At 49.0% G+C, this 22,867-nt stretch overlaps 1 protein-coding gene and 1 non-coding gene across 2 annotated transcripts; one reads left to right on the top strand and one right to left on the bottom strand.

Annotated features, from left to right (window-relative positions):
• Nucleotides 1-783: 783 nt before the first annotated feature.
• LOC121158983 (N-acetyllactosaminide beta-1,6-N-acetylglucosaminyl-transferase-like) lies at nt 784-15,994 on the bottom strand. Its single transcript, XM_040983967.1, has 3 exons — nt 15,121-15,994; nt 3,424-3,516; nt 784-1,514 (listed from the first exon to the last, which is right to left on the bottom strand). The coding sequence occupies exons 1-3, from the start codon at nt 15,992-15,994 to the stop codon at nt 1,315-1,317; spliced, it is 1,167 nt and encodes a 388-aa protein (XP_040839901.1). The 3' UTR covers nt 784-1,314.
• A 1,806-nt stretch (nt 15,995-17,800) lies between these two features.
• On the top strand, nt 17,801-17,933 carry LOC121159111. The gene has a single exon (XR_005884315.1). It is a non-coding gene; the product is annotated as a U11 spliceosomal RNA (small nuclear RNA).
• The last annotated feature ends 4,934 nt before the right edge of the window (nt 17,934-22,867 follow it).

Genomic DNA, 22,867 nt, shown 5'->3' with positions numbered 1-22,867 from the left:
CCTCTGTTTCTTTCTACTCTGGTGACCACAAAGCCAGACTTATTTCCAGAGATTTCTCAAGATTTCAAGTGTTTGGGCCAAGCATGGTAGCCAGGTGCCTAAGGTCCTAGCCTTGCTTGCACTGTGATCCCATATGGGCAGTTTGTATACTGGCTGCTCCACTTCCTGTCCAGCTCCCTGCCTGTGACCTGGGAAAGCAGTGCAAGATGGCCCAATGCCCTGGGACCTTGACTTGCCTGGGAAACACAGAAGATGATCCTGGCTCCTGACTTCAGATCAGCTTAGCTCCAGCCATTTTAGCCACTTAGGGAGTGAATCAGCAGATGGAAGATCTGTCTGTCTCTCCTCTGTAAATCTGACTTTCCAATAAAAATAAATAAATCTTGGGCCTGGCATGGTGGCCTAACAGCTAAAGTCCTTGCCTTGAATGCTCCAGGAACCCATATGGGTGCCGGTTCTAATCCCGGCAGTTCCACTTCCCATCCAGCTCCCTGCTTGTGGCCTGAGAAAGTAGTCGAGGACGACCCAAAGCCTTGGGGTCCTGCACCCATGTGGGAGAACTGGAGGAAAGTTCCTGGCTCCTGGCTTTGGATTGGCATAGCATCGGCCGTTGTGCTCACTTGGGGAGTGAATCATTGGATGGAAGATCTTTTTCTCTGTCCCTCCTCTCTGTATATCTGAGTTTGCAATAAAAATAAATAAATCTTAGGAAAAAAAGTCTTAAAAAAATTTTTTTTCAAGTGTTTGGTTTAATCTTTCTCACAGGATAAGGTTCTAAGCATTCCATCCTTTTGTGGCTTTTGGATTTTAAGGTACTTACGTGTCTTTACCTACTTATGAAGTAGCTGGACTCCTCACTGGAGGGACACTCCTTTATTGAAATGCTGCACAGGAGATGCGTGTGCCTACCTCTCATTGGGTTCTATGAAGCAGCCACTGTGGATTGAAAGTGCCAACTACAGCAAACTGAGCTTTATTCTAAAGTCATTTATCAAGTAGATTTTGGGGACACACTGCGTTATGCCTGCGATGCCTGGCTCCTGACCCCGTCCGTCCTGGCTGTTGTGGCAAGTCAGAGAGTAAATCAGCTGATGAAAGATCTCCTCTCCTCACTTCGTAGCTTGGCCTTCCAAAGAACAGAGTTTAAAGCATGTCATTTCTCTTCCAGTGACCTGACATGCGCACTGAGAGTTCACAGGCTGCTCACGGTTCCGCAACGTGTCCTACGTGACATTTATGAGTGCATACTCCAGAGTAAGAGTCACCGGGGTCTTTTATTGTTGACTGTTTGTACCGGTCTTCCCAAAGCAGCTCTTACTTTGGCAGCAGATACCAGTCTAGCTGCACTGGGACCTCGCTCTGATTGAGCATTCGCTCTCGAATCCTTATTTCCAGGCATTCCACTGTAAGTGGGTATGCCTCCAGCTGAAGCTTGTTAGCAAACATGCTGGGAGACTCGTACAGCCACTTGAGGTCCCCAGGTCCGTAGACACACATACCCTGCCAATAATGGCCTGCAGGAAAGATAAGATATCAAGTAAAACGAAGGAAAACAATAAGCAAAACCCAACACATCTGACATCCTTGGGAAACAAGCCCCTTTAGATCTTCTCGGTATTTGAACTCTCAAAGCACGAATGCTTACTGTGTAAGTCATGTGGCTTCAATTTTCCAGGAAAAGATTATTTCTTAGCAACAGCAACAAGGTGAGTCAAACAGAGTTTGGTGGGAGAACGAAAGTTTTTCAAGCTGAGAAACTATAGATATTTTTTTTTAAAGCACGGCTTCATTTGATAAACAAATGCAACCGCAATAGGGCAGACTTGCAAGATGAGCCAGGCGTCTGCTAGCTCATTGAGAGGCTCACAAGCTAAGGAGAGCTGCTTAAAGTACGAGAAGAAACACTGCAGACTCTAGCGCCTGGGACTGTGGAAGTTAGGAGGCCAAGAGAGGGATAAATCCATATGTGAGGTAGTCACTTTTCTTAATTGCCTCAAACAACAACTTAGTTGGATCCACCTGCTTGTCTGAGCAGCCGCCCGGGGGGAGTCCGGATGGCCTGTGCATGCTGCGAGGGACTTTGCTTCCGGCCATTGGTGATTTCTGCATCTTCCACAGAACACAGCACTACGTGGGGAGTTGAGGACTCACACTTCTCCCCGAGGGGGTCTCCTCCTCGACTCACAGTCCCTCCCCCAGGGTGCAACACCCAGAAGCCAAGCGCTTCTCACTTCATGGCTTCCATGCCCTCCCCAGCGCACCCAGAGACCATGCTGGGGAAGCCTAATCAGGAAGTTTCTTCCTGTTCTGTTTCTATTATCATCTCTCTTGCAGCTTTAGCTGCCAAGCTGCCTTGGGGAAGGAGGGGGCAGGGTGAGACACAAGGGATGCGTGGAGCTAGCTGTGCCAGTGGGGAGTGATTCGGGGGCACAGGATCTGGAGGCACAGGGCTGGAGAGGGACTCTGTCTTAGAAGGATCTTTTACTCGCATATACACAGAGACCAACTTGAATCATTTAGCTAAAGACTTCCATTCTCACTTCTCTGCTAGAGGCTAACGTGGAGTTGTCAGCAGTATTACGGCAAGGTCACCTGTGACGTTCAAAAAGGGTTGAGGGGCTGGGGCCGCACAAATGGCTCCATTGGCTAATCTTTCATCTGCAAGCGCTGACATTCCCTGTGGCACTGGTTCATGTCCAAGCTGCTCCATTTCCCACACAGCTTTCTCCTTGTGGCTTGGGAAAGCAGTGGAGGACGGCCCAAAGTCTTGGGACCTGGCATCCATATTGGAGACCCGGAAGAAGCTCCTGGTTCTTGCCTTTGGATCGGCTCAACTCTGGCTGTTGTAGCCACATAGGGAGTGAAGCAACGGATGAAAGATCTTCCTCTCTGTCTTCCCTCTCTCTGTAAATCTGGTCTGTCTTTCCAATAAAAACAAATCTTTTTAAAAAACCCACAAGAAGGAAATACCATCTCATGCCCTGTGTTCATTCCCATGGTGAAAATATCATCCCGACAAGGGGAGAGGGAAATGAGAAATGAAGGGGGCCAGCACCACGGCAGGTAAAGCCACCAGTTGTAGTGCTGGCATTCCATAGAGGTACTGGTTCAAGTCCTGGCAACTCCACTTCTAATCCAGCTCCCTGCTAATGGCCTGGGAAGGCAGCAGAGGATGGGTCAAGTCTTTGGGCATCTGCATGCATGTGGGAGACCTGGGGGAAGCTCCTGGCTCCTGGCTTTTGACTGAGGCAGCTCCAGCCATTTCAGCCATTTGGAGTAAACCAGCACATGCATGATTTCTCTCTCTCTCTCTCTCTCTCCTCCCTCCATCCCTTTCCCTTTCTACCTCTCTCCCTTTCTCTTTCTCTCTCTGTAAATATGCCTCTCAAACAAAAATAAATAAAACTTGCAAAAAAATATTACCATGGCAACCTTTGTGCGTCTCTTCCTGGAACATCCACTTGACAGCTCTAAGGCTTGCAGCTGGGACTTCTTGGGCCATGGATCCTGGGGCGTCTGCGGAGTTGAGGAGAAAGAGACAAGGCACAGAAATCAGTCCCCAGACTTACATGCTGCCCGCACCCGGACCTAGGAATCGCGAGCTGCCTTAGCTGCTGCCCTCCGTGGACTCTCTTTCACGGTGGCATTGTGCTGTAGCGTGACTCCACATCCCCTCTCAAGGTTGCAGTTCTCAGACCAGCCACCTCTGGTAGGCAGAGCCTCTGATGGAGCATCCTGCAGTGCACCTGCGAGGCAGCAGACACAGCACAATTCTACCGTCACACAGGAGACCCAGACGGAGCTCTGGCCTCCTGACCGAGCCCTGCCCTGGCTGCTCTGCCTTTAAAATAAATCTTTCTTGTTTCTGTGTTCTGTTTGCTTGTTTTTAAGGCAGATTTACAGAGGAGCTAGTGAAAGAGCAAGATCTTTCATCAGCTGGTTCATGTTCCCAATGCCTGCAATGGCCAGAGCTGAGCCGATCTGAAGCCAGGAGCCAGGAGGTGTGGGACCCTGCACCTGCATGGGAGACCCAGAGGAAGCTCTTGGCTTTAAATCAGTTCAACTCTGGCAGCTGTGGCCACTTGGGAAGTGAATCAGTAGATGGAAAATTTCTGTCTCTCCTTCTCTCTGTAAATCTGGCATTCCAATAAAAATAAATAAATCTTTAAAAAAATATGTTGGGCATGGTGCAGTAGCCTAATGGCTAAAGTCCTCACCTTGCACACACCAGGATCCCTATGGGTGCCAGTTCATATACTGGCGGCCCCACTTCCCATCCAGTCCCTGCCTAAGGCCAGGAAAAGCAGTCGAGGATGGCTCAAAGCCTTGGGACGCTGACCCTCATGGGAGACCCAGGAGAATCTCCTGGCTGCTGGCTTCAGATGAGATCAGCTCCGGTCATTGTGGCTGCTTAGGGATTGAATCAGTGGGTGGAAGATCTTCCTCTTTGACTCTCCTCCTCTCTGCATATCTGACTTCCCAATAAAAATAAATTACATATATAAATATATGTTTACATAAATATAAAATATATAATATATATAATCAAGTATATGTATGTTCCTTGTATGCATTTGGACGTGCTATGCACAGTACAGACATCAGCAAACGAGGAGGCCGAGTCCCAGTATTTGCACTCCAAGATAGGTCATCATATCCTATCATTTTTCATTGTGGCCAGGGTCTGAGTCCAGCAGTCTAGTTGGTAAGTCCCTAAGATACCTCACATGGGGTGACCTCCAACTTGACTCTTGTGCCCCAGCCAGTGTAGGGTCAGGTGGGGTCTGTCATCTGCACCAGCCAGTGCACATACAGGTGGATTCAGCTGCCTCGTCAGTTTCACCCCAGCCCCATACCTCATACATACCAGACCATGTCATGGCCTAGTTAACCCATATCCCATCCAGCTCCCATGCACACCCATGGGTACAATGGCTTAACTCAGTCCACCATTGCCTCATTCCTGACTGTCACGTGTCAGGTGCTACTGCCTTGTCCAGCCTGGCCCACCCGTACTGGTTCTTGGGCTCACCAGTGATAGATACGGGGGAGTGCCCATAGGTCCCATGCCAGGCCTATTCCCAGTCCCAGATCTTGTGCCCGCCAGAGGGTATTACAGGCAAGCCTTACCTGACTCGCACCCAGTTCTGACACTTGCCAGCTGGTGCTGCATCCTACCCCGGCTGGCCCACACCCACTCTGGCTGTCGTGACTGCCAGAGGGTGAAACAGCCTAGCCCAGCACATTCTCACACTCACCTCTGGAAGCAGCGGCGCAGCAGGAAAGTCCTAAAAATTGCCTACTAGACTCTCTCGCTGCTCCGTGTCATGCACGTACCAGCTGGCGCTACAGCCGTGTCTAAGATGGCCTGCTCCCAAGTCTTGGCATTCAGTAACAGGTACTGCAGTCTGACTCAGCCCAGCTCAACTCTTGCCAGCAGGTGCAGCAGCCTAGCACAGACTGGTCCACTCACAGAGCCAGCCCTCATGTGAACTGGCAGGTGCTGCAGTCCAGCACGGCCTGACCTGCACCATGTCCTGATTCTCATTCATGATAATGTGTGCTGTGAACTGGTCCCACTCGCCCTATCTCCAGATCTGGCTCACACATATGCCCATGGGTACTGCAGCCCAGTCTAGTGTGGGCTGCATGCAGTCCGGCTCTTGTGCTTACTAGTGGAAGCTGCACTGGTAGAGGAGTTACCCTGCAGGTCCACTCCCAGCGATGGATCTTGTATGTGTTATTGGGTGCTGCCGTCAAGACTGACAAGACTGGCCCTTGGCACTCAGCAGCTGGTACTATGACCTAGCCCCACTGATCCACACCCATTCTGGCTCTCTGGGTGCTGTAGCTGAGTCTGGCTGGTGCTCCCTCAGACCTGGGTTTCATGTGACCCAGCAGGTACCACAGCATAGTCTGGTGTGTCCCACACTCATTATTATGAGAACTACAGCTTGTTGAAACCTAGCCCAGTTTGGCCTGCTCCCAGACCCAATCCACATCCATGCTGATGCGTGCCGTAGCTTTGCCCAGCCTAGTCAGCTCACAGTCCTGGCTCTCGCAACATACTCACCAGTGGGAGCTTTAGTTCAGCAGAGGAGTCCCCAGAGTTCCCCTGCCAGGCCCACTCCCAGCCCCAGGTCTTGCATATGCTTATGGGTGCTCCAACCCAGCCTGGCATGGCCCACCTGCAGCCTCAGCTCCTGCTGGTGGGTGTTGTAGCTTAGCCTAGCTGGGCACAGCCCACACTCTGTCCTGGCTGCTTGTGCATGCCAATGCATGCTGAGACATAATAGAGGAGTTCTCCAAGTTCCCCCACCAGTCTGCTCTGAGCTCTGGCTCCCATTTGTACAGGTGTGTGCAGTGGCCTGCCCTCAGTCCCTGCCTTTGCATATGCTGGCAGCTTGTCCCACCTAGCCTCCTCCCATCCCCAGCTCCCACAAGTGTCAGGTAAAATCTGTGGTTTAGCATGCTCGGCCAGGTGAGTTCTGTGGCCCAGCTAGCTTCAGCCAGTCATTCTCTCCAGCTGTTTGCATAAGCTGGTAGGTGCTGCAATCCCAAAGAAGTGAATCCCCAAGTTCCCTACAGAAATCTGCTCCCATATCAGCTCCTTTGCATTCTTTGCAGCCTAGCCAGCCAGGCATGACCTCCAGTTTCTGCGAGCACTAGTAGGCCGCGGGAATGCTATTTAACCTGCCCATGTCTCCCACGTGCACAGGTGCTTGGCCTGACCCAGACATGCCCTCTGGTTCCCCCTACCCCCGTTTTAAACCACTCCATCTTAACCCCCTCGCCCATCTGCAGGTGCAGGGTCCAGTCTGTAGGAAACCCCGGAAGTCATTCCTCCCCTGTCAATCATGCCCTCAGCCACTCTCAGTCCAGTAAGTCGCCTGCCCCTTTCCCTGGGCAATCTGCAGGGTTGCCCCTACCGCCGACCTGGGGGCCAGGATGGCATATCCCAGCGGCATTCCCAGCCTTCTCCAAAAAGAGCAAGCACTTCAGTACAAAGTTAATATAAATGTGGCATTAACCAGGACCAGAATGCCCACCAGCCATTGGCTGCTTTTCTCCCAGCATTGTAACATTTGCCTAGGTACAAGGGAACCCAGGCAGTTGCCCACAGCTGAGGGTCTTTTCATTCTGTATTCAATGAGATTTTGAAGTTTTAGACATTAAAGTTTCAATTTCTTAAAGGTTAATTTTGCACATTTTTTTTTTTTTAAAAAAAGAGCTATTCATATGAGGGCCCGACGTGACAGTGTAACGGTTAAAGTCCTCGCCTTGCAAGCCCGGGATCCCATATGGGCGCCGGTTCTAATCCCAACAGCTCCACTTCCCATCCAGCTCCCTGCTTGTGGCCTGGGAAAGCAGTCGAGGATGGCCGAAAGCCTTGGGATCCTGCACCCGCGTGGGAGACCCGGAAGAAGCTCCTGGCTTCTGGTTTTGGATCAGTTCAACTCTGGCCGTTGTGGCCGCTTGGGAAGTGAACCACCAGACGGAAGATCTTTCTCTCTCTCTCCTCCTCTCTGCATATCTGTCTTTCCAATAAAAAATAAATAAATCTTAAAAAGCATAGAAAGAGCTATTCACGTGAAAGGGAGAGTTACAGAGAGAAAGTTTGGGAGAGAGAGAGACAGAGAGATCTCCATGTGCTGCTTACCCCCCAAATGGCCACAGCAGTCAGGGCTGGAAGAGGCCACAGCTAGGAGCCAGGGACTCCATCCAGGTCTCCTGCGTATGTGGCCCAAGCACCTGGCTCATCTTCCACTGCTTTCCCAAGTGCATCAGAAAAAATAAAAACTTGTTTATTTTTATTTGAAAGGCAGATGAAGAGAGACAGGAATAACAGAAATCTTGTATCTGCCGATTCACTGCCCAGAAGCCCACACTGGCCAAAGCCGGGCTTGGTCCTAACCTGGAAGCCAGGAGCTTCCTCCCAGTCTCTCACGCGGCTGCATGGGCCCAAGGACTGGGGCTGTTTTTGGCTACTTTGCCAGGCTCATTGCAGGAAGCCCGATTGGAAGCAGAGCAGCCGTGACTTATGGGAGGCCAGCACCTCAGGCAGCAGCTTTACCTACTGTGCCATGGCGTCAGCCCCTTTTGCAAATATAGTTTAACTGTGGTAGGCTGAGTCTCCAGAGAACAAGCTGCTGATATGCACAACAGACAGCATTAGCATTTGCATGTGATTTAGGATCTGTAGTGAGGATTCAAATAGATAAATTACTTCCCTGAATTTCTTTCTTAAAAAAAAATAAAGGTAGTGGTGGGGAAACGTGCAGGGTAGCCTAAAGGCTAAACTCTTTGCCTTGCACACGCCAGGATCCCATACAGGCGCTGGTTCTGATCCCGGCAGCCCAGCTTCCCACCCAGCTCCCTGCTTGTAGCCGGGGAATGCAGTTGAGGATGGCCCAAAGCTTTGGAATCCTGAACATGAGTGGGAGACATGGAAGAGACTCTGGGCTCCTAGCTCTGGATCAGCTCAGCTCCAGCCATGTGGTCACTTGGGGAGTTGAATCAGCAAATGAAAGACCTTCCTCTCTGTCTCTCCTCCTCTTTGTATATCTGCCTTTCCAATTAAAAAAAAATCTTTAAAAAAATAGAAATAGTTTTATTCGTGTGTGATTGACAAGTAACAGTGATACAGGTCTAAGGTTTCCTATTTGATATTTTGATACACATTTTCCTTATAAAAGAAACTGACCTTCACCTCGTTACGTAGATATTTTTCTTCCTTCTCTCTTTTCTAAGTGATATAAAGTTCAGCTTTAAGCAACAAACTCAGCCTATGTGGACAGCACTATTGTAAACCAAGATAATCCAACTGATCCAAAAGCAAATACAACTGATAAGAGAATCAAGCAAGATTACTGGGTATATCTGAATGCATCCAATTAACATAGCAGTGTGTCAGAAGGAAACAGATAGGAAATGACTTTAAAAGACATAACACAGGTCGGGAAGTTAATATCCACAGAGAAATTGAGACGAGGAAGAACGAAGCTAGGCAATATCTTCACATATTCTTTCAAAAGAAACTACAAGAGTGTGTAATACCTATCAGTTTAAGATTTAAAAATTTTTCAATATCAGCATTTTAATTTGATTAAAGATCTACAATAAGGACTCAAGCATATAAACAATTTCTTTTTTCAAAAAATGTTCATTGTGTATTTGAGAATCTTTCATCTGCTGGTTCATCTGTTAGATGATTGCAAAGTCAGGACTGGGCCAGGCCAAAAGTCAGGAACTTACAACTTCATCCGGGCTTCCCACAAGGGTACAGGTGCCCAAGGACTTGAGTCACATACTGCTCTCACAGGAACACTAAGAGGGAGCTGGTTGGAAATGGAGCCATTTGGAAAGAGAACCAGTGGATGAAAAACCTCTCTGTCTCTTTCTCTGTCTGCCGTTCAAATAAATAAATGTCCAAAAGATCAAATTTCTGGGGCCAGTGTGGTGTCATAGCATGCTAAGCCTCTCTATATTAGCACCAATATCTAATATGGGCACTGATTTACGACCTCGTTGCTCCACTTCCGATTCAGTTCCCTGCTTATGGACTGGGAAAACAACCAAGGATGGTTTCAGTTTTTGGCCCTTGCACCCATATGGTGGGCATGGATGAAGCTCCTGGCTCCTGGTATCGAATCAGCTGAGCTCTGGCCCTTGCAGCCAGTTGGGGAATGAACCAGCAGACAGCAGGCCTCTCTAGGTCTCTCTTTGTCTCTCTGTCAAATTTACCTTTCAACTGAAAATAGTCTATCTTTTAAAAAGTGATGAAATGTCTAAGGACAACTTTTAAATTCAGTATTATCTATAAATGAATCTTTCAAGAGTTGAAGACAAACACAGAACTCAAATGACTTTCACTGCTTTAAATCATTACTCAAGAATGTACTCCATTTGCATCAAATATTCATCTAGGAAAGAGATAAATGGCTTTTTTGGGGGTTAGAATTGCCATCTTCCGGGAACTGGCCTAAATGATCAGTGTGAAAGAAGAGAAGAGAAGCACTCAACTGGCCTTCCTTAGGCCTCTTAGGGAATATGGATTTGCTTCTTGGGCCCCAAAGCATGTGAATCTGCTAAAAGGGTGATATTGTAGAAATTTAGAGAAATGGGTACTTTCAAAACAGAATGCCCATTAACATTCCCATGGCAACACAGCAGAGTCCCAGCTTAACCCAGCTTGCTGCTGCTGTTATAAACACAAGGAATGGATTCTCTCACCACGAGAAGGAGTGCGCATGTTTGAGTACGTTAAGCATGCTAAGAGCAGAGCTGGCATGCAGAAAACCATGAATGAAAACCCATGGGACCCAGGGAAGCCAGGGAGAAGGGAGCTGCAGCCCAGCCTGCTCTGCCCAGTGAAGCCTGCCTCATCCAACACTGGGACTGACGCCTTAGGAGTCCATGGTGCAAAGGCTATAAAGATAACACGGAAAAAGCCCTCTAAATGCATATGTCTTCACTGAGTAGAAGTGTGGTGTCCTTTCCTTCAAATGTTAATTGTGTTTAAAAATAAAAGAGTTGAATATATCCAAACACCTGCTGCACGAGAAACCTACATGCACCCCCCGTGTTCATAGCAGCACAATCAATAATTGCAAAAACTTGGAAGCAACCGAAATGCCCATCAACAGAAGATTGGATGAGAAAGCTATGGTTCATTTACACCATGGAATACTGCTCACCTATTAAAAAACAAAAACAAACAAACAAAAAAAACAAAACAAAATGCAATTCTTTGTGGCCAAATGGGCCCAACTGGAAACCATTATGCTAAGGGAAATGAGCCAATCCCGAAAGGTTAGATACCACATGTTTGCCTTAATTTCAGTTGAAATGCTGTCAATCTGAACAATGGTACCTGTAAAATTAATATTATTTCAACCTCTAACAACAACATATTATGATGTAATCAATGAACCATCAATGTGAGGCAGACTGCTCATGATCTACACCAAAGAACTGTAGAACTGAATGCACCTTTAAGACCCTATGCTTCTCAGTAGTGGGGCAGGGAGAGCAGAGAAATCTTCCATCTCCCTAGAATGTGTGAGGCAGATGTAAAGCATAGCCTATCAGGAACATAACAGGAACATAACATAACATGTAGCCTATAGACAACAGCCTCAAATCAGCATTAGACAATAGTAAAACCACAAAGACATGGGGGATATCAGGAGCGATCCTGACAACCTCTTAACAGGAGGTCACATGCACAGAGCAAGGGGGACCCCAGAGTGGAGCAGGGGGACAGGAGGAAGCTTGTATCCCAACCCTGGAGACTCCCGGATCCTCACCAAGGACTACCAATACAGACACCAAGGATTACATCCCAACTGCCAACGAGACCATGGGGAATCGGAGTGCCTTCGGAGGCCAAGAACTCTGAGGTCACCCACTCCCATTTGAATCTCCCACATGGGATAGAAGAAATCCAAATCCCTCCTCACAGGGCCTAATGTCATTGGGACAACAGCCAGGAGCCCTGAGCGGACTACAGAAACAGAAGAATAATAAACTCTCTTCAAGACCAGGGACAGGAGCTTTCTCTGGACCTTACTTAGTTCCAACACTGGATCCCCACCCTCTCTTGCAATGACCATCAGGGTCGCCCCGGAGTTCCCCCCAAAACAAAACAAACAACAACAAAAAATTGGAATAGACAGAGAACAACAAGGAAAGCTTAGAACTAGACAGGAAACGATCAGGGGGGACTCACACATACCTTACTAGGTAGGACCCAAGAATGAATTACTCCTAACTAGGATATGGAGGATTTCTCTGCACACCCCTCCCAACAGTGTTCTATGCCTCAACTGGTGACATATGCCTTGTTAAAGCCATAAGCCAGTATAGACTATCCTAAAATCTGCCAAGCTCAGTAAAAATTACGCTTCAATAAACTGCTAAATATTAAAATGAAAATAGACATGAGACAGCTGAATAGTATGCTATAGCCATTTTAAAGTAGATAGAAGCCAGTTGGGCCTGGCAGCGTGGCCTAGCGGCTAAAGTCCTCACCTTGAACCAGGATCCCATATGGGCGCTGGTTCTAATCCCAACAGCTCCACTTCCCATCCAGCTCCCTGCTTGTGGCCTGGGAAAGCAGTTGAGGACGGCCCAAAACCTTGGGACCCGGCACCTGTGTGGGAGACCTGGAAGAGGTTTCCTGGTTCCCGGCTTCAGATTGACACAGCACCAGCCCGTTGCACTCACTTGGGGAGTGAATCATCGGATGGAAGATCTTCCTGTCTCTCCTCCTCTCTATATATCTGACTTTGTAATAAAAATAAATCTTAAAAAAAAAAAGCCAGTTGTATACAAACTAAAATTGAAATGTTAATGAAGTAGTCACAAGATGTGATTAAGAACCTGCATTTTCTAACTTATCAGTCACTCAATACCATGTTAATTTACCCCATAATGTTGAAACTGTTGTTGATGTTAAGTTATGGCTTTTAATTGATCAGAACGATATTCTGCCAGCTCTGCCTTCAGACCAGAGTTGGTCTCCACAAGAAACTGTTGAATTGATCTGGACAATAAGATGCTGGACTCTATGCATGGCACATGCCTGCAATGAAAAGAAATAAGACTGGATTTGAACTGTAATACTGCAATAAGGTGGAGCAATCCACCATGGGGGGAGGGCACGGAGAGGGGATGGGGGAACATCGGAGCCTATGAAACATTGTTATAAAATGAAATGCAATAAAAATATATATAATTAAAAAATAAAAGAGTTGGATGGAATATGAAGAAAAACAGCCAGCAGAGGACATTGCCGATTGCTGATGGCACTGCTTGGAGCTCGGTGTAACTGGAAGAAACTTTCTCTTCGCAGTAGAGGCAACTTTGCGTTAACATGCTGTGTCTTCCCTCCCTGCCAACATTTCTACTTTGGACAGAGAAGATTTCTTTTCCATTACTTGAACTTTTTTTCCCTTTGATGTCTACACTTCCTTTACAATTTTGAGTGTAAGACTGATAACAGGCATCTTTTTAAAAAAATATTTATTTTTATTGGAAAGTCAGATTTACAGAGTGAAGGAGAGACAGAGAGAAAGATCTTCCATCCATTGGTTCACTCCCAAGTGCTCACAATGGCTAGAGCTGAGCTGATCTGAAGCCAGGAGCCAGGAGTGTCCTCCGAGTCTCCCACGTAGGCACGGTCTCTCAAGGCTCTGGGCCATCGTCAACTGCCTTTCCAGGCCACAAGCAGGGAGCTGGATGGGAAGCAAAGCGGCTGGGGTACAAACCGGAACCCATATGGGATCTTCGCGAGGACTTTAGCCACCAGGCTACTGCGCTAGGCCCCAGGCATCTTTTATAGACATGATACACATGTATATTTAAGATTCACTTACTTATTTGACAGTGACAGAGAGGGAAAGGAAGAGACAAGTGGCCTTTCCTTCATCACTCCACTCTCCGGGTGTCAACGATCGCCCTGATTGGACCAGGCTGAAGCCAGGAGTCCAGAGCTGCATGGGGCCCCAAGCACGTGGGCCATCTGTCTTCTGCTGCTTTCCCAGGCGCATCTTCAAGGGGCTGGAGGGGAAGTGGAGCAGCACTCCGCTATGGGGTGCTGGCAGCACGCACACAGCAGCTTACTCCTCTGGGCCGCAGCACTAGCCCCCATTACAGGCTTTAATAGGATGCTTCTGAGATAAAACACATTTGAGGATAAACACCTGGCCTAGCCATGACCATGCCCGTGTTGTGCATGTCAGTGCCTGGGTTCCACGCCCACCGTGCGGCATCGAGCCCCAGCTTCCTGCCACTGCAAAACTTAGCGGGCGGTAGGTGATGGTTCAGGTAGTTGGGATCTTGTCAGTCCGGAGGGTGACATGGGTTGGAGTCTTGCCTCTTAGATTTGTCCCAGCCAGTGACAGACCTTTGGGGAGTGAACTAGTGGATAGCAACTCGCTCTGTCCCCCCGATTCTCTCAAATAAACGGAATTTTGCTAGAGATTTTTAGTAGGTCGTTTTAAAATCACCTTATCTGCAAGATTTCTGATTTAGCTTTGCTGTGTGCGTGCGTGTGTGTGTGTGTGTGTGTGTGTGTGTGAGAGAGAGAGCAAAGCAGGCACACGTTACTGCGGCTGCTTCAAGAGCGCTCCTCTCAACTGGTGTCGGGAAGTGGGGCAGATTGGTTTTGTGTATCCGGGAATTTCCACCTTCCACCCCCTGGAGAAATCTAGCTGACTGGCACTTTCAGAGGCTCTCAGAAAGGAGCGTCTCCAGTTGGCTTCGTCCCATTATGTGCTGCTACTTAACCCTGCTCAGAAAGCTCTCCACTTTTATCAAAGAGCTTCAGGGATGGCACGGTGCCAGCATGCTGAGCCTCCCTCTATGGTGCCAGCACCTCAATTGGGCCCTGGGTTCTAACCCTGGCTGCCCCACTTCTAATCCAGCTCTCTGATTTTGACCCAGGAAAGCATCCTTGGGCCCTGCAGCCCTGTGGGAGAGCAGGAAGAAGCTCCAGGCTCCCACCTTCAGATCAACTCAGCTCCTGCTAGTGCAGTCACCTGCAGAGTGAACCAGCACATGCACTGCTGCCTCTTCTCTCTGTAAAAATTAAAAAAAAAAAAAAAAAAACAAAAAACTTTCTTTTAAAAAAAAATATTTATTTAAAAGGCAGAGCTACAGTGAGAGAGAGAGAGATCTTCCATTTGCTGGTTCCCATTATGAATGACCACAAGAGCGAGGGTTGGATGACTGGTACCCCCAGGAGCCTGGAAGCCCGTCCTGTGCTGCGGCCAAGGACTGCCTTCCCAGGATCTTTAGAAGGGAGCTGGATGGAGAGCAGAGCAGCAGGGACTTGAACCGGGCCCTCTGATGTGGAATATGGGCGTTGTAAACGGTGGCTTAATCCACTGCACCGCCATACCCTCACCCGCAGGAGAAACAGCTAAAAAAGGCCATGAGACTTTTGTTCATTTGTACTGCCCGTGCACAGAGGCTGGGCCCAAACCCACAGTTCTTCCTTGGGAAGACGGCTTTTGATAACACGCGGGCTTAAACCCACACTCCCAACAGTGCTTTGACTGAAAAAAAATAAAAGTTGGCAGGCCAACAAGCCACAGGACAGGCAGCCGCACTCACCGGGGAGCTTGTTGAGTGTAATCCAGAAGTGTTCGTCGGGGCCGTAGGTGTCTTGGGACCAGGAGAGCAAGTCAGTGGCTCTCTTGTCAAAAAGCGCGAAATGAACGAACTTCCTTGTGAGGGCCACGTACATGGAGCCGAAGTGGAGCTGCAGCTCTTCGGGGGGCGGGCTCTTCCTCAAGCGTCTCTGGCGGAGGAAAGCGTGGGAACGCGTCCTGTGCGGCCTGTGCACGTACCTGACCCTCGTGGCCAGCTTGTGCACGGGCAGCATCCGCGGGGTCACGTTCTGCCCCTTCAGGGATTTCAAATAACGCACGATCTCGCGGTTGGTTTTCAAGGGGAAATCGTGGCCACACGTGTTGATGACGTAGCGCCACTGGACTTGGGACCCTAAGAGGTCTTTCATGCAGGCCAGCACCGCCTGCAGCCGGGATATGCCCCCGTGAATAACGTACTCCGACTGCGAGGACAGAAAGGTGTTGGAGAAGCAGCCCAGCAATTCGATCACAGACATTTTAAACAGCAGGGGGGCCGCCTTATCTATGTGGACGCAGTAGACGTTTTGGGGCATGTAAATGGCTCGGAAGAGCCGTTCAAACGTTTCAAAGTCTTCGCTGATGGCCATGGCATACGCTAGAGGGAAGGCGGCTTCTTCTGGAGACAGGGGAGCTGTGATGTAGTGGTTTTCCATGACGTAGTAAGGGCAGGAATCTAATCCAAAGCTGGTGGACAAGGTGTTCGGCCACTCCTGGACCATCCTCCCCTCCAGGGCTGCCTTGCAGGCTTGGTCTAGGGACACGATGAGCTCCACTTTGGTCCCCTCTTCCACCTGAGCGTCGCCCTGCGGCCAGAATAGCTGCGTGTTATACAGCATTGTGACAATGATGATAACTTGGACAGCGATGAGGCAAATATAACAGCTCCAAAAATGCATATTTGTTTCGATCCCTTGGGATGAGGGTGCAGGGAAGGAGTCCTGAAGAATTCAAAGAGAGAGAAAACAAAAGAAACAGGGACGCGGGAACTCCGACCGCTACATCGTCTCACTACTCTTGAAGCGTCTGGGTTTGGCGACCATGTAAGTGGCACTGCCTCCTCCAGACGCAGTTGGCTGGTTTCTCTCCCGTGGTCTGATGCCAGGCCATACCCAGCTGAGCACCATGCTGGGACACTTCTGACCTGTGGTCCTGTGTGGATTCTGTGGGTCAACGCCCGCTCCCACATTCCAGTTACCAAGGCTGCTGAGGTCACACACCCTCCTTTGTGTCCTGCGTGATGCCGCCCGGGAGACGAGGTGAAGACTATAGGTCGTAACTGCGCCCCGTGGCGTGCCTGGCTGTGTGTCACACACCTGTTGGGGCCGACGTCTCCTGAGTATAACGGTTCTATAGGTGGGGGAATTTTTCCAGGTCTCTGTCCTTTGAAACTCGCGTGCCCCATCAGGCAGGGCTGGGGCCCAAGGTTTTTGTTCATCCTAGTACAGAGCTCACGTGAGCACTCGGAAGGTTATATAATGAATGCTTGAATGGGATGACTCACCGCTCCCTCTCATTCATTAAGCGCTGAAGGGTCCCCGGTCATTTTGGGTGCAAAAATTTCTCCCTAACCTGCTGTGGAATCTGGGGGAGACAGAACCCCCATGTTAGCGGCCGTAGATTGTGCATGTCTGCGGACCTTGTCATTCGTCCATATTGCCGAGGTCATGCGTACACATTTGTTAAGCTTTTGCCTTCAGAGAGATTTACCTGGCATTGTGAAAATGTTGTAAATCATTTCAATTCATTTTTTAAAAGATTTATTTAATTTTTATTGGAAAGGCAGATATACAGAGAGGAGAGATAGAGAGGAAGATCTTCCGTCCGATGATTCACTCCCCAAGTGAGCGCAACGGCCGATGCTATGCCGATCCGAAGCCAGGAGCCTCTTCCGGGTCTCGGGAGCAGGGTCCCAAAGCCTTGGCCCGTCCTCTGCTGCTCTCCCAGGCCACAGGCAGGGAGCTGGATGGGAAGCAGGGCTGCTGGGATTAGAACCAGCGCCCATATGGGGCATCCATGTCTTCCGCTTTACACTGAGCTGTGAGGAAAGACGTTTCATGTACAAGTCCAACGAACGCAGATGTCAAACCAGGGTCTTCCTGATTCCATAGCCAATGGTGGAATGCTTAAAGGCAACCATGCAACCAAGCAGAGTGAAAGATGAACTAATCCAGCTTTTTTTAAAAATGTATTTGAAAAGCAGAGACAGAGCTAGCTCCTATCCGCTGGTTCACTCCCCGGATACCTCAACAGACAAGACTTGATGGAGGCTGAGGAAGCAGAGGGCAGAGAGCAGGGACTCGATCCAGGTGGCCCGTGCAGGTGGCAGGAGCCCATTTCCTCGAGCCATGGCCACTGCCTTCTGATGTGTGCCACGGAGGGAAGCTGGCATTAGGACCCCGCACCGGATAACACAGCCAGGTTCTCCGACGGGTCAGCGGGCATCTTAACCATGAACGCCAAACACCTGCACCATTCCAGCCTTTTTTTATTTTAAAAAAACGAGTCAGATGTTTTTCATCAAAGAGGAACATGTGCATTTGAATTCTTATCTCTGGGACTGCGATCGAAAATGCGAAGTAAATGGACAGGGCTGGCAAACTGCTCTTGCTGCGTACTTACTTGTCTTTTAAAATATTTTTTCTAATAAGGGCTTCTGTTGTGAGTGGTACACGTAGGGCGGCTCTGCTTGCTCTTCATGCGGGATCGACATCAAGAGATTTTGGAAACAATTTATTGACTTCTGGGCAGTTGGTGATCATTGGTCCTAAATTTTTTTTTTTATTGTTGTCTCTTAAGATGGTTTATTTTTATTGCAAAGTCAGAGAGACAGAGAGGAGGAGAGACAGAGAGGAAGATCTTGCATCCGATGATTCACTCCCCAAGTGACTGCAACAGCCAGAGCTGCACCGAATCTGAAGCCAGCAGCCTCTTCTGGGTCTCCCACGCAGGTGCAGGATCCCAAGGCTTTGGGCCGCCCTCGACTGCTCTCCCAGGCCACAAGCAGGGAGCTGGATGGGAACTGGTGCCTATATGGGATCCCAGTGCTTTCAAGGCGAGGATTTTAGCCGCTAGGCTACCGTGCTGAGTCCCTGTTGTTTCTTTGAAAGATTCAGAGACAGAGAGATCCCATCCACTGGTTTGCCCGCCCCCAAGCAAATGCCTCCAACAGCTCCTACTGAGTCAGGCTTAAGCCAGAAGCCCGGGACTCCAGCCAGATCCCCTACAGGGATAACACTGACCCAAGCGCTTGAACAGTCACCACTGCCTCCCAGGGTGCACACTGCAGTCAAGTCAGATTGGGGCATGGAGGCAGGTCTTCAATCCAGACGTTCCAACACGGGCTGTGGGCATTGCAGGAGACACCTTCACCACTATGGAACAGCTCGTTGCGTCACTGCCTTTTCAAATACTCTCCACCCAGGAGACAGTAGCACTAGACTTCTCTCCAGCAATCCTGTCCCCCAGTGCACACGAAGCCTCCCTCTTCTCCCTTTCAGCATCTTGAACATGCCCTGTGGAAGCTCTCACCTGCAGCAGTTAAGTTCCCTCCCCTTTAGAACTCAGGTCGCATTTCAACCAAAAGTTTTCCCTTTCCCACAGTGACCTGGTTGACGGGCTACAGCACAGAGAGGAGCAGGGGCTGTCCTTTCGTGGCCAGTCACCCTTCCTCGCCTCAGAGTGATACTGCTTGCCGATGGGGCTCTGTGGGTGGTGGCCAACCGCAGCCCGGCAGACCACCAACGGGCTGTCTGTCAGGGCCTGATGGCAGAGCCCAGCGGCCTCTCACTGACCACGTTCACTGACTTGGGAGCTTGACCTCTTCCCCAGCTGGCTGGGTGTCCCTGCAGGGTGCTAGAGGCTGCAAGTCCTGCTCAGTCCATCAGCGCTTATCAAGCCCCATGTCCCTTCCTTTGGGACCCCCGGAGGCGGAAGAGTCGCTGCTCCTCTGCCTACTTGGCCACATTTCTGCCCCGCCAGCTGTCTCCAGGTCTTCTCCTTGCTCACTTGGAAGAAGCACAGAGCCAGAAACTTCACCCTGTGGGCAAAGAGCTCAGCAGAGTAGCAGGTGCCAGTCTCCCTCCCCTGTGCACACACTCTCATTCTCCCCTGATGATCTCTCTGCCTCCTCACTTAACTGGGAGTGGTACAAGGGGAGGTCGCGGCAATTCTGTAAAAATGACAGATGTGGAGCCTGGTGTGATGGCCTAGTGGATAAAGTCCTCGCCTTGAAAGCACCTGGGATCCCATATGGGTGCCGGTTCTAATCCCGGCAGCTCCACTTCCCATCCAGCTCCCTGCTTGTGGCCTGGGAAAGCAGTTGAGGGTGGCCCAAAGCCTTGAGACCTGCACCCATGTGGGAGACCTGGAAGAAGCTCCTGGCTCCTGGCTTCGGATTGGCTCAGCTCAGCCGTTGCACTCACTTGGGGAGTGAATAAGTGAATGGAATATCTTCCTCTCTGTCTCTCCTCCTCTCTGTATGTCTTACTTTGCAATGAAAATAAATAAATCTCAAAAAATTTTTTTTAAATGACAGACGTGAAGTCTCTTGCAGCCTCTTCAAACTAAGGACTGTCTTCAGATCAGCCCTGCTCTGGCTATTGCAGTCCTTGGGGAGTGAATCAGCTGCTAGAAAATTTGTCTCTCCCTCTCACTCTGTAACTCTGACTCTCAAGTTAAATAAATAACCCAAAAATTAAATGACCCAGAAAGCCCCCCAAATTCCTCTCTAGTCTTTTGCAGAAGTTTCCCAGAGGACCTGGCGCAATGGCTCAGTGGCTGATCCTTACAAGTGCTGGATACTGGTTCATATCCTGGCTGTGTCATTTGCCATCCAGCTCCCTGCTTGTGGCCTGGGAAAGCAGTCGAGGACAGCCCAAAGCCTTGGGACCCTGCACCCATGTGGGAGACCCGGAAGCAGCTCCTGGTTCCTGGCTTTGGATCAGACCAACTCCATTGTGGCCACCTGGGAAGTGGACCAACAGGTAGACAATACTTCCATTTCATCTTCTCTCTGTAAATCTGCCTTTTGAATAAAAGTAATAAATCTTTTTATTTGGTTACATATATACATGTGTGCATATATTTAAATAAATGCATATATACATACACACACATATGCATGTATTTGTAGGTTACTATTTTAATTATTCAACTACAATTCAGCCCTTATGTTGATGTTCAAGTGTTTCATATTTGATTAGTGGGAACTCCTTCAAGGTCACTGCTTTGCCATTTGGTGTGTTTCTCATTCTCGCTTCCTGGTGCAGCAACATACTCCCGGATCCTCTTTGACATGCTTTGCCAAGCTTTATCATTGTCTTCCAAGGAGCCCTTGGCATGGATGGATTTTTTTTTTTTTTACCAACACTAGGGAAATGTTACATTTCTTTTCCATTATTTTATTTTACTTCATTTTCAAAAAATTACTGATTCTTTTTGTTGTTGTTGTTGGAAAGGCAGATATACAGAGAGGAGGAGAGACAGAGAAGAAGATCTTCCGTCTGATGATTCACTCCCCAATTGGCTGCAATGGCTGGAGCTTAGCCAATCCAAAGCCAGGAGCCAGAAGCTTCTTTTAGGTCTCCCACATGGTACAGGGTCCTGAAGCTTTGGACCATCCTCGACTGCTTTCCCAGGTCACAAGCAGCAAGTTAGACGGGAAGTGGGGCCACCGGGATTAGAACTGACACCCATATGGGATCCCGGCGTGTGCAAGGTGAGGATTTTAACCACTATGCTATCGTGCCGGGCCCTACTGATTCTTTTTTAGAAGCTTTGTTTTTTATTAGAAAGGCAGATTTGCAGAGAGAAGCAGACACAGAGAAATATCTTCCATCCGTTGATTTATTCCCTAAGTGCCTCAACAGCTGAAGCTGCGCCGATCCAAAGCCAGAAGCTAGGAACTTCTTCCAGGCCATGCACTTGGGTACAGGATCACTAGGCTTTAGGTAATCCTCTGCTGCTTTTCCAGGACACAAGCAGGGCGCTGTATGGGAGGTGGAGCAGCCAGAACAAGAACTGGTGCCCATATGGTATCACAGCACTTGAAGTTGGAGGATTAGCAAGTTGAGCCATTGTGCTGGGCCATTATTCTTTTGAAAGTGAGAGAAAGAGCTTCCATTTTCCAGTTCACTGCTCAAAATGCCCACAAAGCCAGGGCGAGGCCACGCAGAGGCCAGGTACTCCATCTGCTGCTTTCCCAGGCGCAATTACCAGGAGCTGGGTTAGAAGCCGAGCAGCTAGGACTTGAACCAATCCCTGATGTGGGATGCCAGCATTGCAAGAAACAGCTCAACCCACACTGCCATAATGCTGGCCTCTGTTTATTTTTGTTTTATTCAAGAGTCAGCGAAATAGACAGAGACCCTCCATCCACTGGCTCGCTCCCCAAGTGCTCACAAAGGCCACAGTTGACCCAGGATGAAGTCAAGAGTCTGGAACCCAGTCTGGGTCTCCCCCTTGGAAGGTAGGAACCCAAGCACTTCACCTAGCACTGCCATCTCCCTGGCGCACACTTGCAGGAAGCTAGATTGGAAGTGGAGCAGCCAGGACTCAAACCAGGCACCCTGGCATGGGTTGCTGGTGTCCCTGCTGCTCCAGGTACCCACAGCAAGAGAAACGTTAGTAAAGTCAAGTCCTTATGTGCAGCCACAGCTGTCATGACTCCTTGTGGGTGCCGAGACGGGTCTGGAAAAAACTACCTCTATAGTGACAGCCTAACCCAGACGAGTGGCATCCCTGCAACCCGCCCCCCTCACCCCTGCCCCGTGTGCTGATCTACCCAGCCATGCCCACGTTTACCGACCCAAATTAATTTACCTTTTAATTCCTCTTTCCATGAACTTAAAATAGTTGTGTACCACCAGACTTCGCTTTATTTTTTTTCTTCTCAGCACTTAATCACTTAAATTGTCTTGTTTGCTTATAAATTTTTCTTTCCTTTCCACTGCAATATGCGGAACAAATCGGCTTTTGTGCTTTATCTTTGCATGGTGACACGCGAGGAGAGGTCATGTTGGAGCTGCTTCAGGTAGAGAGCAGGGAATATTTTAAGCACAGGTCATTTAGAACCCTTCACGTCTTTCTGTTAAAAAAAAAATGCAGTAAAGTTCTTTAAAATTCACAAAGATACACTAGTCCTGAGTTTCCAGGAGGGCAAGCCTTTTACCTGTTAATCTTCAACAACCACCTCAGTGCCTGGTTACTAACAGGTACTTAACTATTTGCACGTGAGCGAAATCGACACGGGGCTTTCTGAAGACGTGAGTCAAACAGAGTTCTGAAAACAACGCTCGCGGCTGGTAAATATTGACCGCTTTGTCAGGTGCATCAGCCGTGACTGGGTGAGGCCACGCCAGTCTCAGTACCTAGAAGCGTATCTAGAAGCTGGCCTGATGTGTTCAACCATTGACGGAAGCAGCTGCGTCTTTACCCACCCCCCCGTTTGGTGTTTGTGGAACTTTGTCAAATGACATTTCTCCAGACTCCTACCATTCCTTAGAAAGGTCCCTTGATTATATATTCAGATGGGAAAGTTCCTACTCCATGTTCGTGGTTTTGTAAATTTCCTGTATTTTGAAATACATTCCTCCATTCTCTCCCAGCCTCTTGTATTGAAGTCTTTCTGTTGCATTTCGTGTGTGTTACCCTCAAACACTTTTCTATAGATGTTAACCAATTTCTGATAAATAACCCGGATAGGGGCCAGC

The sequence above is a fragment of the Ochotona curzoniae genome, unplaced genomic scaffold (genome assembly GCF_017591425.1).
Source record: "Ochotona curzoniae isolate NIBS_2020 unplaced genomic scaffold, NIBS_Ocur_1.0 contig_4064, whole genome shotgun sequence".
NCBI lineage: Eukaryota > Metazoa > Chordata > Mammalia > Lagomorpha > Ochotonidae > Ochotona > Ochotona curzoniae.
Note: the sequence above shows the minus strand (reverse complement) of the source record. Positions and strands in the feature narration are given on the sequence as shown.

What these genes read in the sequence shown, in the direction of transcription:
- LOC121158983 (XM_040983967.1), bottom strand. Translation starts at nt 15,994, where the DNA reads ATGCTGTATAACACGCAGCTATTCTGGCCGCAGGGCGACGCTCAGGTG. An exon ending in TACACTCAACAAGCTCCCCG is followed by an intron (nt 3,517 to 15,120) that starts GTGAGTGCGGCT and finishes TCAACTCCGCAG; the next exon opens with ACGCCCCAGGATCCATGGCC. An exon ending in GACGCACAAAGGTTGCCATG is followed by an intron (nt 1,515 to 3,423) that starts GTAATATTTTTT and finishes TCTTTCCTGCAG; the next exon opens with GCCATTATTGGCAGGGTATG.